Source organism: Micromys minutus (assembly GCF_963924665.1).
Source record: "Micromys minutus genome assembly, chromosome: 31".
Taxonomy (NCBI): domain Eukaryota; kingdom Metazoa; phylum Chordata; class Mammalia; order Rodentia; family Muridae; genus Micromys; species Micromys minutus.
In genome coordinates, this window is record NC_137966.1 from 503,924 (window position 1) to 516,495 (window position 12,572).

The window sequence follows — 12,572 nt, forward strand, 5'->3', positions numbered from 1 at the left end:
CCTACGGGGATGACATTAACTAAAATATCTCACAAAGGTGAGGGACAACTTGTTAAAGGCATATCCAGAGGTTAGGCATGGCCCCCTGGTTGAGGGAATATGAATTAAGCCTAAATGCCATTTAATACAGGAATAGATAAATAATATGTGACATATTCGAGTATGTATATGTGTGTGTGATGAGTTTTATTCAGCCAGAGAACAATGACATGTCATTCGCAGGGAAAAAAAATAAACTGAGGGTTATACTAAGCAGAATAAGTCATCTCAGAAAGATAAATATTGCATACTCTCTCATATTAAGAATCTAGAATTTTAAAAAGTATGTATACATAGATCATGAAAGTACCAGGGGGATAATATGAGGAAGAGAAAGAGTTTTAAAGAGACTGAAGAACAAGGGAGTAATAAAGGGAAGACAAATGTTCTATGCTTTCTTTTACATATGGTATCTAGATTTACACACACACACATGCACACGTATACATATACATATGTGACATGAACTGGGGAAGAACTAATGGTGAGGAAAGAGAGCCAGCAGCACAGAGGGATTTGAGAGAAGGCAAGTGTGGGATAAATATCAGCAATGTGATGATACCCGTGTGTGAAAACAACAGAATGAAATCCACTATTTTATATGTTAATAATAAAAATGTTGAGTATTTACAAAATGTTTTCAAGGTTATTCGAATAGTAAGTAGCTAAGAATAAACAATGTTTGACAACTCAGATATGCTATAGATAGCTGGTCTTCAAAAACCTCAGAAATTCACAGAATATGGCATTTAAAGTTGTTTCATTATTAAAATATATTTTTTGATTATGAAACAGGTCTTCTGAGAGTTCTCCATTCCATTTCAAAGATGATGAACATCAATAATTTCCATATGGAGTTGCTTCAGTTGTGGCAAGCCAGCAATGGGCAAAGAAACTCTATGTGCTACAACTACAAACAAAATGCTGTCCAGGAAGGGCAAACTGACACAGGGAAGCCGACTGGAACCCAATTGGAAGCTGATTGCCAGGTTCTGCCAAGACAAGCAAGTACTTCACAATTTCTGCTTGACAAAGAGTGTGTCAGATATACTGGGCCAGAAGACTGAAAGTGGATGCCCCAATATTATAGAGACAATTCTGGGGAACTGTTCAAGCAACTATGTCTGTCTTTTATATAATCTTAGAAGCTGCTTGCATGTACTTAGTACTTTCTCAGATAATTATTCCTTCTCAGGTCTCTGATGGGATTATAGCTATAGTCTCATAATTAAACTTGAGTTGTTTCGGATTTAAGATGTTTTAGGTCTAGGAAGATGTTTATATGTTGGTAATACAAGTTAGGATAAAATTTGAGTTAGGTACAAAACCTTAAACACATAAAGATGAGATAGAAAATAGAAATATTTCCTTAATTGCAAAATACTATGGACTAATTTGTAAATGTATATCATATGTCATGGTTTTTATAATTGTTTCATAAATATTATATATATATATTATTAGGAAAAGAGCCTTTTATTAAACAAAAAAGGGGAAATACAGGCATAATGTTTTGCACTGTGTAGTTTACTGTTGTGTGTGTTATTCAAATGTCCTCATATCATGTTTCAATCTGGACATAGCTTTGTTATATTCATTCTTAGTCATTCCTGTCTCAAGATTGTAGAAACACTGCTCCTCATTCATTATGTGCCTTGCCAATAAAAGCCAATGAGCCAATATATAATTTTAGAAAGAGAACTAGGTGGGCCTTCTAATTCTAGGAGGGGTGGAGAAAGAGAGGAAGTGGAATAAGGAGTCATGAGGGAGGTGGATAAAGAAACATCAGGAAAAGAGAGCAGAATCAAGAAAGGACAAAAAAAAAAAAAAAAAAAAAAAAAAAGCCAAGTTAATACAGGAATATTGTCTGAGAAGAAGCCTGACCAACATGGAGGTTTAGAATGGCATTTGATTCAAGTATTTGGATCAAGGCAATTTTAATGAATCTTAGTCTCTCTGTGTAGTTTTTGGGGAATTAGCTGGTTAAAAAATAGGGTTGCCAGATTAACTCACTGCTTACATTTATAACAAAGATAATTTACTTTACAATGTTGATTTTTATATACTTCTCATCTTCTCTCCTTTATTACCATCAACAAGAAAATTACAGTTGCATATACTATAAACCCTAGTTTTATATCTACTAGATAAACCAAGAAGTGAATGGGCATTAAGTAAACACTTATATAGTGTATATTAACACTATTATTTACCACTTCTGGGTGGGTTATCATCTGGCTTCATCTCCTTTCTCAGAAACAATTACACATTTACTAGCCATTGTGTACTGCCTCTGTCAGTGCATAACATTTCTATGTACTGCAGTACTCTGCTCCAAGAAAAACCAATTGTTCCATGCGGTTTCTTTTGAAATCAATTAATAACCATAGAATAAATATATATGTATATATACATATACTATTTTTTTCTAGATGGGGTTGTCTGTATATCCCTGGCTGTCCTAGAACTCACTCTGTAGACCAGGCTAGTCTCCAATGCATAGATTTGTTTGCTTCTGCTTCCTGAGTGCCATCACCACCTGGCATGGCTTTCTTTTCTTTTAATCCATTTGCTCATCAATTCATTCACTCTGAGGTAGCTTAGGCTACTACCTATTAGGTCTAACAACTGTTATGAAACTCAGGCTAGCCTTGAACTTACACTACTCCTGTTCTAGCCTCTTTAGTACAAGGATTGTAGTCACATGATACCACATCCAACTCTTAGCTTTGCCTTTGAATGGACTGCGTTTAATTGTTTGGTTTTATTTATTTATTTATTTAAGTTTGCTGAAAATGTATATTTAGCTAATATATTGTTACAGCTCAATAACAATCCTATTTCCCCAAAGTCTGTTCCTCTAGGTTTCTGCCTCCCACAGACCACTGTTCCTGCAATACATATATTTTGCATATTTTTACCATTCCACTTAAAGGTTAATCCAATCCCAATACTGTATTTGAGCTGAAATATATATCTTCAGTAATGATTCAAAATATGTACTTTTAGTTTCTTAAGAAAATTTAAATTATTTCTAATTCTTGTGATATTAATTCTAAGTTCTATGAACTCTTATTCTGTGTGTGTGTCTGTGTGTATGTACAGATGCACATTAGGAGGCACAAAGCATTTATACATGAGTGTATGCAGAGGTAAAATATCAACCTGAATGTCCCTCCTCAGCAGCTTCCACCACAATTGAGGCAGGGTCTTCTGCTAAGACCTGGGATTTGCCAATTAGACTGGGCTAGCTAGCCAGTGACTTCCCCATCCCCCATGCATCTACCTGTCTCTGCCTACCCAAAACTCAGGTTTCATGCTCTATCAACTGAGCCATCTCCCCAGCTCCAAACTTATATTCTTAATGACTGCTTTGTCTCATGTTTTAAGCACTTCTCTGCCCTGTTGTAAGTTCCAATTTGTCTACGTAGTAGAAGCGTCCATCTAAAAGAGTTTCCCATGTAGCCTGCAACTAATCACACATGAATTTATCAAATTAAAAATGTCTTCATCAAGTGTATTGAGGAAATTTTAGATTCTAAATCAGTGTGTAAATAATGCACTTTAGAAATTACACAGAACTCCAGGCAAAAACAAATGGAATATTTTTCTTCATATTTTATCTGATTTGGATATAAAGGTTTTCTATTTTCTTTATTATAATGTTGAAAAGGCCTCTTGTAGTTCTGATTTATGGGGAAGATTTTAGTTTGAGACCACACATAAGCCCAAGACTGGATGCCTTCTCTTACAGGCATTTAAATCCAACTTTATAGCCACCGAGACCATTTCTGAATCTGAAAACCATCTCTAGGGCCACTGTAAGTAGATTTCCATTTGTTGGCCATTTTTGGCTCTTAAGAACTTATTTTTCTTTCTTATCAGCTCATCTAAGTATTAAATTACTCATATTTAAATTAAATGTTTCTAGGTATCTACAGCAGAAAGCATTCTATAGTAACTAAAGTCATTATATGTGAGGGCTATAAATATTCCTTCTCCATAAAAGTTCAGACAAAAGTATGCATGTATATGAGTATAAAGAGTACATAATTTTAGTCAAATCCTTAGATCTACACCAAATAGTTGTTCTGAAAAATTTTAACCTGGGTGTTGTTTGGTTGGCTTTGGTTTATGTAAAATTTTACAACTAATTGCTATGTTTTTATAGATCAGGAATCCTCTCAACTATGTTCTGTATTACACATATACCATTTGAGTATATTTTCTCTTTATTTGAGGGTACTAAGTCCTCATTTATCTTTCATATAATTTTCAATATTTTTCATTGCAACATTCAATGAACAGAATAAAGACTCTACATATCTTTTTATCTATAAATTTATATAAAGATAAAAAACAGTACAGTGGACTGAAGAGATGGCTCACTGGTTAAGAGAACATGCTGCTCTTCCTGAGGGCCAGAACTTTAAGTTTCCAGCATCCACATCAGGCAGCCCACATGTTAGTCCAGTTTTGAGGGATCTAATACTCTTCTCCTGGCTTCCACATACACATATACACATAAATAAAAGTAAATCTTTTTTAAAATATGCTATAAGAAGGAGACAAAGGAAGGATGAGAAAAAAAAGAATTAACCAGAGGAGAGAAATGTTGTCAGAAGGAAGAGTTTCACAAAAACAAAATAAAATGGCTGATATACAAAAGCAGGAAGACAAGACCTCAGAGCTGCATGATCATGTCTAAGTATCACGCCATTAAAATGCCCAACCAACTTAATTTTTAATATAATGAATACACAAAATATGTGTATATTTCTATTGCAAGCAATCATCACAATCATTGTACTGGAGTACTTAGGGAAATATTCTTTGTAAAATTCCATTATCAATTTACAGACAAGGAAAACTAAAAGGAAATCAGCTAATTTTGTTCATTTTCCTATACTAGATTTTCCATTTAAGAAAGCATAAATAGAGCTGGAGAGATGTCTCAGTGGTTAAAAGCACTGACTGCTCTCCCAGAGGTCCTGAGTTCAAATCCCAACAACCACATGGTGGCTCACAGCCATGTGTAATGAGTTCTGATGCCCTCTTCTGGTGTGTCTGAAGACAGCTACAGTGTACTTATATATAATAAATAAATAAATAAATAAATAAATAAATAAATAAATATTTTAAAAGCATAAATATATTAGTTATTCCTTGGGAAAACCTATCATCAGATATATATGGACAAAAGTCAAGAGAACAATGACAAAGGATTTTAAGTATAAAATATATCTCACTTTCCATTTTGAAAAAGAGTATTACCTTGATATTTATATTTGGTATGCTATGTTGGCATTCCTAAGTCCAATCAAATTTAAATTTTAAAAGCACTTTACTATTGCTAAAGAAATTGTTTCTGTATTCTAAGTATTTATTTTTCAAAACCTTATAAAAAGTTCTTTACTCTTGCTCTCTTGCTCCTCTCTTGTTCTTTCCTTCCTGCTCCCACTATCTCCCCAGTCCCTCCCCACCCTGCCACATACATGCTCATGGCTGGCCTCTACTTCTCTCTCTCTCTCTCTCTCTCTCTCTCTCTCTCTCTCTCTCTCTCTCTCTCTCTCTCTCTCTCTCCCCTCCCCCTCCCCTCCCTTTCCCTGACCATGCCCTGAATAACCTATTTTATAGTTTTTGAAAAAGTTCTTTAAAGTATCAGATAATTTGCACATTAATAGTCAAATATTAGAAGCCTTGTCTTGGTAAGAAAGCTAAATGTCCTATTATTTAATCTATCCAACAAAAGGTTGAAACCAAACATTTCAGTACTCCAATCACAACATAAATTGTATTTACATAATTAAGAGCAACAGGGAAGTAGAAGATATTTGCAAAGTGAAATTTCAATTTGCTTTCCCAAGATATTTCCCTACAAAAATCTATCTTATTCCTGATAATTTACATGGCAAATTCTCTGGTTTGGTAACAGGAACATGAAGAAGATATGTAACTCGACTAGTCATTCTAGCTCTCGTGGCTTGAAAATCTTCCTTTTTCCACCCTCATTATTCAAAATGTGGACCATAATGAAATAGAACTTGCATCACTTAGGAGCGTATGAGAAATGCAGACTCAGGCATGGTGAGGCTATTCCTATACCCTAATAGTCAGGATCTGCATTCAACAAGATGCCACACAATTCTCATACATAAGCACACAGCTAAAACAAAGGGATCACACAGCTTTTGTTACTGTTTCCTATGAAACCACATTAAAAACATGGACACCATATTCTCACAGGGAAAGAAAGGCTGGAGTGGAGAAACAGCTGTCTCTCTAGCTCAAGCTCCCTGGATCTTCATGTGACCCCTTCATCCATCTGAATGGACTGCTTGGTTCTTACTTTGCCTCTAAAGCTGAATGGAAGCCTGACCGAGGAAGCCCAGTTTTCACCAGGAAAGAAAAGTCCTCCAGTGTAAAATGTCATTAGTATTTTAGGTAAGAGGTAGAAAACTGTTTACCTTGACGGGAAGTAATGAGGTCCAGGTAGGAAGTAAGGGTGATGAAAGGAGAACCGAGGTGGCGTCCCAAACAGTGTGGCTGGATGGCCAAGGGGCGGGGGCTGATAGACGTGTGAGTGTGGAATGGGAGTAGCTGGGGGTATTGGAGTGCTTCGGGGACAAGTGGAAACGCTGGCGTACTCCTTGGGAGGCTGGATAGGCGAGGTTGCAAATCTGGCATGGGCAGTACTTGCACCAGCTGGAATCCTGTTGGTGCTCTCCAGAGAGACTGGAGTGGGTCTCTTCACAGAGCGACTGGTTCCTGAAGGGAGCCTATGAACGTCATTTTGGGAAGGCCCAGAAAAGCGCTGTGGTGGGAGTGACGGGCGGGGCGTCAGGCTTGGAGGCGGAACGGCCACAGGGCCAGTGCTGGAGACGCTGGGCTGGAAAAGTGTGATGGGGCTTGGGCGCTGGACTGCAGGTGTGGGCAGCTGGATGGCAGGTGGGGCTTCACCTTCAGAAATAAAAATAGCAGAGTTAAGTTAACCACTATTAGGATCCCTACTGGTATCTACCACACCAAAGATAACTTGTATCTTTGAAGGAGAGTTTACTATCCACCCTCACCTAGTAATGGTATCATATCAAACCACTCTCCTAATTTATAGTATTCTGACAATTCTGAAGTCACTGTAATTTCTTGTGAATTTACATTTTTCTTGTACTGAACTAACCTCCGAGTGTCGTAAAAAGAGAGAACTTCTGTTTTGTTCACTACTGTGAGCAAGCTCAACTTCTGTTTAACACAGAATAAGCAAGTTCTTAACAAACTTTTGGATAGGTAAATAAATAAAAAATTATTATTGATAAATCAAAAGAATGAATGCATTGAATGTTGACTTATAAACAGAAATAACATAAAACTACTGGCAACAGTTATCATTAAGGAATAATCATCTAGGAGTAGGGGACAAGATGCATGGGTCGTAGGAAACTCTAGATGTTCATTTCCTGGTATCTGGATTTTGGTCAATATGGTATTTATTTTACTTTCATATAAAAGAAGTTTCAAAGTAGCACTGTGGGTCATTTTTCCTTCATTTTGCATACTTTTCTCTACATTTAAAATTATGATACTTTTTAGTTGAAAGCAAACGATCAAGAAAATAGTTTCATTTTACTATATTGAAAGCAAATATACCTGGAAATCTCCAAAAGGAATAGGATTTATCATGGGTTAGCCATTGTGACAGACTTGGACAGAATCCTAGCAGGACATGATTGGAAAGGGCAGAATTCGTAAAGGTAGCCATATGATTTATCCTTTCATTTCCAAAGAATACAGCACTGCTGGTTTGAGATGCTATTACATATCAAACAATGCACGCAGACTAAATTGAACTAAGCTTTCATAACAAATTACAAACAAAAGCCTTTGGAATAGAGTCAACTAGGTGTCTGTTAATGAAAACACATTCCAAGTACAGATGTTACAGTTATAAATGACTCTCAATGATCCAAAATGCAGACCTTCTTTTAACATTATTCAGTAAGACTTCCCTTTCCTTCCTTGCCTTAATAGAGGCAGGTAATGCCCTTCTAAACCTCAGTAGGAAGAAACCCATCCATCCATTTCAAGATGGTTCCCTGCCCAATGAAGAGCAGCAGGAGGGTAGAAATGATACTGTTTTAATCTTTGAGTCCAAGATTGGCCTCAGGTTCCCAATCATCTGCCTCTGCCTCCAGGGTACTGGGATAACAAGCATGTATTATTATGCTAAATTTGGTTACTTATGTTTATTACCAGGATCTAGCCAAGAACCTGAATTAAAAAATAGTTCAGAGGGGTTGGAAAGATTGCTCAGTGATTAGAGCTTTGCAATCATGAGGGCAAGAATTCAGATCCCAGCATTCGTGTAACAAGCCAGGGGCCTCACAAGTACCTGTAAACAGTCCATTTCTGGCCGCCATGCATAGGTATGCACAGAAACACATGCATACACACATACAAATCTTTAAAGAAAGAGTTAAGATTTGATTAAAGGAAAAACAATTAAACCTAAGCAGATATTTCTACACTGATCTGCTGTAAGGAGATCTGAAGTGCCTCTCGACAATTGCAAGGCCAGGCAAACTTGTAAAATCTCTCAAAATTTTAAATTATTTCCATGATCAAGACATTAACCTACGTCCAACATTGAGCTCTTTTTCCCATACCCAGCATAAGCACTTAGTTATCAGGAAAAAAAATAGAACTTTACAGAACACTGAATATTAAGTCATTGAAAGGGTTTCATCGTTTCCAGTGTTCTAAGATAGTTGTATAAAAGAGAGGGAAAGGAGGCCTAGAGTGATAATCATGCATTCATTTAATGACAAGTTACTGACATATATCAACTACTATATTTGGTTAAAGTTATTCAGTAACTCTAGGTAAGCAGGAAGTTAAAAGTGTGCAACCATTAGTATGTCAGTGATAAGAAGATCAAAAAAAAAAAAAATGCTTAGAGTTCTGATGACTCAGTTGTTAAGCTATAGTAGACACTAACCATTAGAAATCAGTCAGTGATGTGGTTTCTTTTTTTTTTTTTTCTAGGACACAGCAAAAGCACAATGCCCTAGACTCACTGGCATTTAGGAGTGGCTAAGGGCTACCCAATACAACATAAGCAGTGTCCATCACTGCTGCAGTGAGTGCACTCACATGTGGTCCTCCATGTTCTTGATGCCTTGTGCAGGTTTGAATGCATGAATACAGTGCTCCAAAGGCCACATTCTAATGATGTTAAAGATACAGAGGCAAAGCAAGAGAGAAAGAAAGAAAGAAAGAAAGAAAGAAAGAAAGAAAGAAAGAAAGGAAGGAAGGAAGGAAGGAAGGAAGGAAGGAAAGAAAGAAAGAAAGAAAGAAAGAAAGAAAGACCTCCATCCATTAGTCACCTTTTAGAAGAGAAGAAGTATTTAGCAACCAGAAACATCCATATATGAGTAAACAACAAGCTTGCTCTTAAAGAAGACAGAACTGTCCAACAATTACATGAAATAAAGAACAGCTTTAGATACAAAGGGGCAAAAGAAAAAAATTCCAAAATCCAAATAACCAATCCAAATACAAAAAGCAGAATAGCTGTAAAACAGAAAGTCCTTCATGTTCCAGCCCTTAAGAAGAAACCACTGCAACTTTGTAGAGTTAATGAGGAGAACCAGCAAGTCGCTTGGGAAAAAAAAAGAAGAGAAAAGGAGAGACTGAAAATTGGGAAGGTATTTGGGCCATTGTTAAGAAAGGTTGATTTCTAGGGAAAGAACAAGATAACAAAAAGTCCAGGAAAATGAGGTGAAACATGTGAGGCATCTTCGTGAGAATTGACAATAAAGAACTATACCACTTTAATTTCTGTTGTTATTAAAGTAGTTTTTATTGACTGTCATTTGACAACTTCACACATTTTTAATGCATCACTGTCCTCCCATGCGCCACTCTTTCTTACGTACTTTCCACAGCTGTGAACCTCCTCCTATAAATCCCTTCCCCATGCTCTGTCTTTTGGTTTGTTCTGTGGCCCACTGAGTTTAATCAGGGCCACCTATGTGTTCGTGAGCTTGGAAGCATCCACTTGAGCCTAGTGGGCTCACCAGTGGGTGCATAGACTCCATCACCAGCCAGCCAGTGGTTCCAGGTGGGAGGCCTTATGAATACAGAGCCCCTCCCTTTCATGCCTCTTGACAGCTTAGCTGTAGGTTCAAAGTCAATGGTTAAGTCCTCCCTGGAATTATACAACATTTTAAGGAGATTTTTGGAAAGTTGAAGAGAGTTTTTAATGGATATAGCAACTTCTAAGAATGAATCCTAAGGCCAAGACAGACCTGTTGACTTTTAGATTAGAACAGTAATAAAGTAATGAAGTTTTCTTCTTCCTGTTCTATTTAAGAAGTACATAAACTAAGTGGCACACCAATGCAAAGATTGGTAGTAAATATAACTAAAACATTTAAAGAAAAATGTATGAATTCTAGAGAGTAAAAGATTGTCAACAAAGTGATAGCATAACCAACAAAACTGAGCTCAGGCTGTCTACATAAATTAGAGAGAACTCAGTAACGAAAAAATGTGTCCCATCCCTGACCTCAGGCTATATTACAAAACAATTGTGTTAAAACCCCAAATGGTACTGATACAGAGATAGGCAGGTAGATCAATGGAACAGAATAGAAGATCCAGAAATGAACTCTCACACATATCATCACTTGATTTTTGACAAAGGAGCTGAAAACATTCAGTGGAATAAGGACAGCCTCTTCAACAAATGGTGTTGGCTCAACTGGCAGTCAGCATGCAGAAGAATGAAAATAGTCCCTTTCTTCTCTCCTTGTACAAAGATCAAGTGCAAGTGGATCAAAGATCCCCACATTAAACCAGGTACACTGAAACTATTAGAAGAGAAAGTGAAGAAAACCTTAGAACACATGGGCACAGGGGAAATTTTCTTGAACAGAACACCAATGGCTTGTGCTCTAAAACCAAGAATCGATAAATGTGACTTAATGAGATTGCAAAGTTTCTGTAAGGCTAAGGACACTGTCAAGAAAACAAAACAGCAGCCAACAGATTGTGAAAAGATCTTTACCAATCCCCCATCTGACAGAGGTCTAATATCCAATATATACAAAGAACTCAAGAAGTTAGACTCCAGAGAATCAAATAATCCTATTAAAATGGTGTACAGAGCTAAACAAAAAATTCTCAATTGAGGAATATCAAATGGCTAAGAAGCACCTAAGGAAATGCTCAACATCCCTAGTCATCAGGGAAATACAAATGAAAAGAACTCTGAGATTCCACCTCACACTAGTCAGAATGGCTAAGATCACAGCACATGCTGGTGAGGATTTGAAGAAAGAGGAACACTCCTCCACTGTTGGTGGGGTTGTAAGCTGGTACAACCACTCTGGAAATCAGTCTGGCAGTTCCTCAGAAAATTGGACATAGTACTACCTGAAGACCCAGTTATTCCACTTCTGGGCATATACCCCAAAGATGCTCCAACATACAATAAGGACACATGCTCCACCATGTTCATAGCAGCCTTATTTATAATAGCCAGAAGCTGGAAAGAACCCAGATGTCCTTTAGTAGATGAATGGATACAAAAATTGTGGTATATTTACACAATGGAGTACTACTCAGCTACTAGAAACAATGACTTTATGATATTCCTAGGAAAATGGATGTATCTAGAGAATATCAGCCTGAGCGAGGTAATCCAGTCACAAAAGAACAGACATAATATGCAGTCACTGATAATTGAATACTAGCCCCAGAAAGCTCTGAATACCCAAGAAACAATTCATAGATCATATGAAGCTCAAAAAAAGAAAGGCCACAAAGTGGAAGCCTCGGTCCTTCTTAGGGAAAAAACAACAATAAGTGTATAGCACCCTCTCAGAGTGTAATACACCTAGACCTTAAATCATTAATAACTCAAGAGCTAAGAAGATAGCATTGTAGCAATCTTTGGTATTTAAAAATCACTATGTTTAATCTATAGACACCAAGAAAACTTTGACTATTTCAATGTTGCGTTTTGTTTTATATGTACTTTATGCTTATGGTAACTAGTAAGATTTCAATGCTTACTATCAAACCTTTAAAAAATATCAAGTACTGACAAAAATATATTCATATTGTTTTATGCCAAAATGCTTTTAAAAATCTGTACATGTATCTCTCTTTTAAAATAAAGTTGTAAGGGGAAAAAATGTGTCTATGTGTCTAGAACATCCACGAATTTGATGTGCAATATTTAATAATGCATTTCTAAATCACTAATGGAATAATGAGGTTGTATTCACTTTTTTGCATCACAAATGTTGGTTAAGGGTAGAAGACTACTAAAGGTAGATGGACAACTAAAACATTTATAGAAAAGTGGTTGTTTAGACAATAATGCTAAAAGCAGAAAAGAAAAACATACTCCTCAATTATCAAGTTGTTAGTTGGTCAAATTAAGAGAAAACTATCAAAATCTTATGTAAAAAAAAAACTAGTCTAAGTGTTTTAAGTCAGTGTAACTAAAAATTAGGCAGTTGGAG

The 12,572-nt window shown here is 36.5% G+C and overlaps 1 protein-coding gene across 1 annotated transcript in view; it reads right to left on the reverse strand.

Annotated features, from left to right (window-relative positions):
* The window catches only part of SOX30 (SRY-box transcription factor 30), a gene marked incomplete at both ends in the record, with an annotated part of 33,846 nt that overhangs the window by 13,090 nt on the left and 8,184 nt on the right, over positions 1-12,572 (reverse strand). Inside the window, one exon of the mRNA XM_080942545.1 lies at positions 6,507-6,999. Coding sequence (XP_080798671.1) covers positions 6,507-6,999 — 493 coding nt within the window. The remainder of the gene's footprint in view (positions 1-6,506; positions 7,000-12,572) is intronic.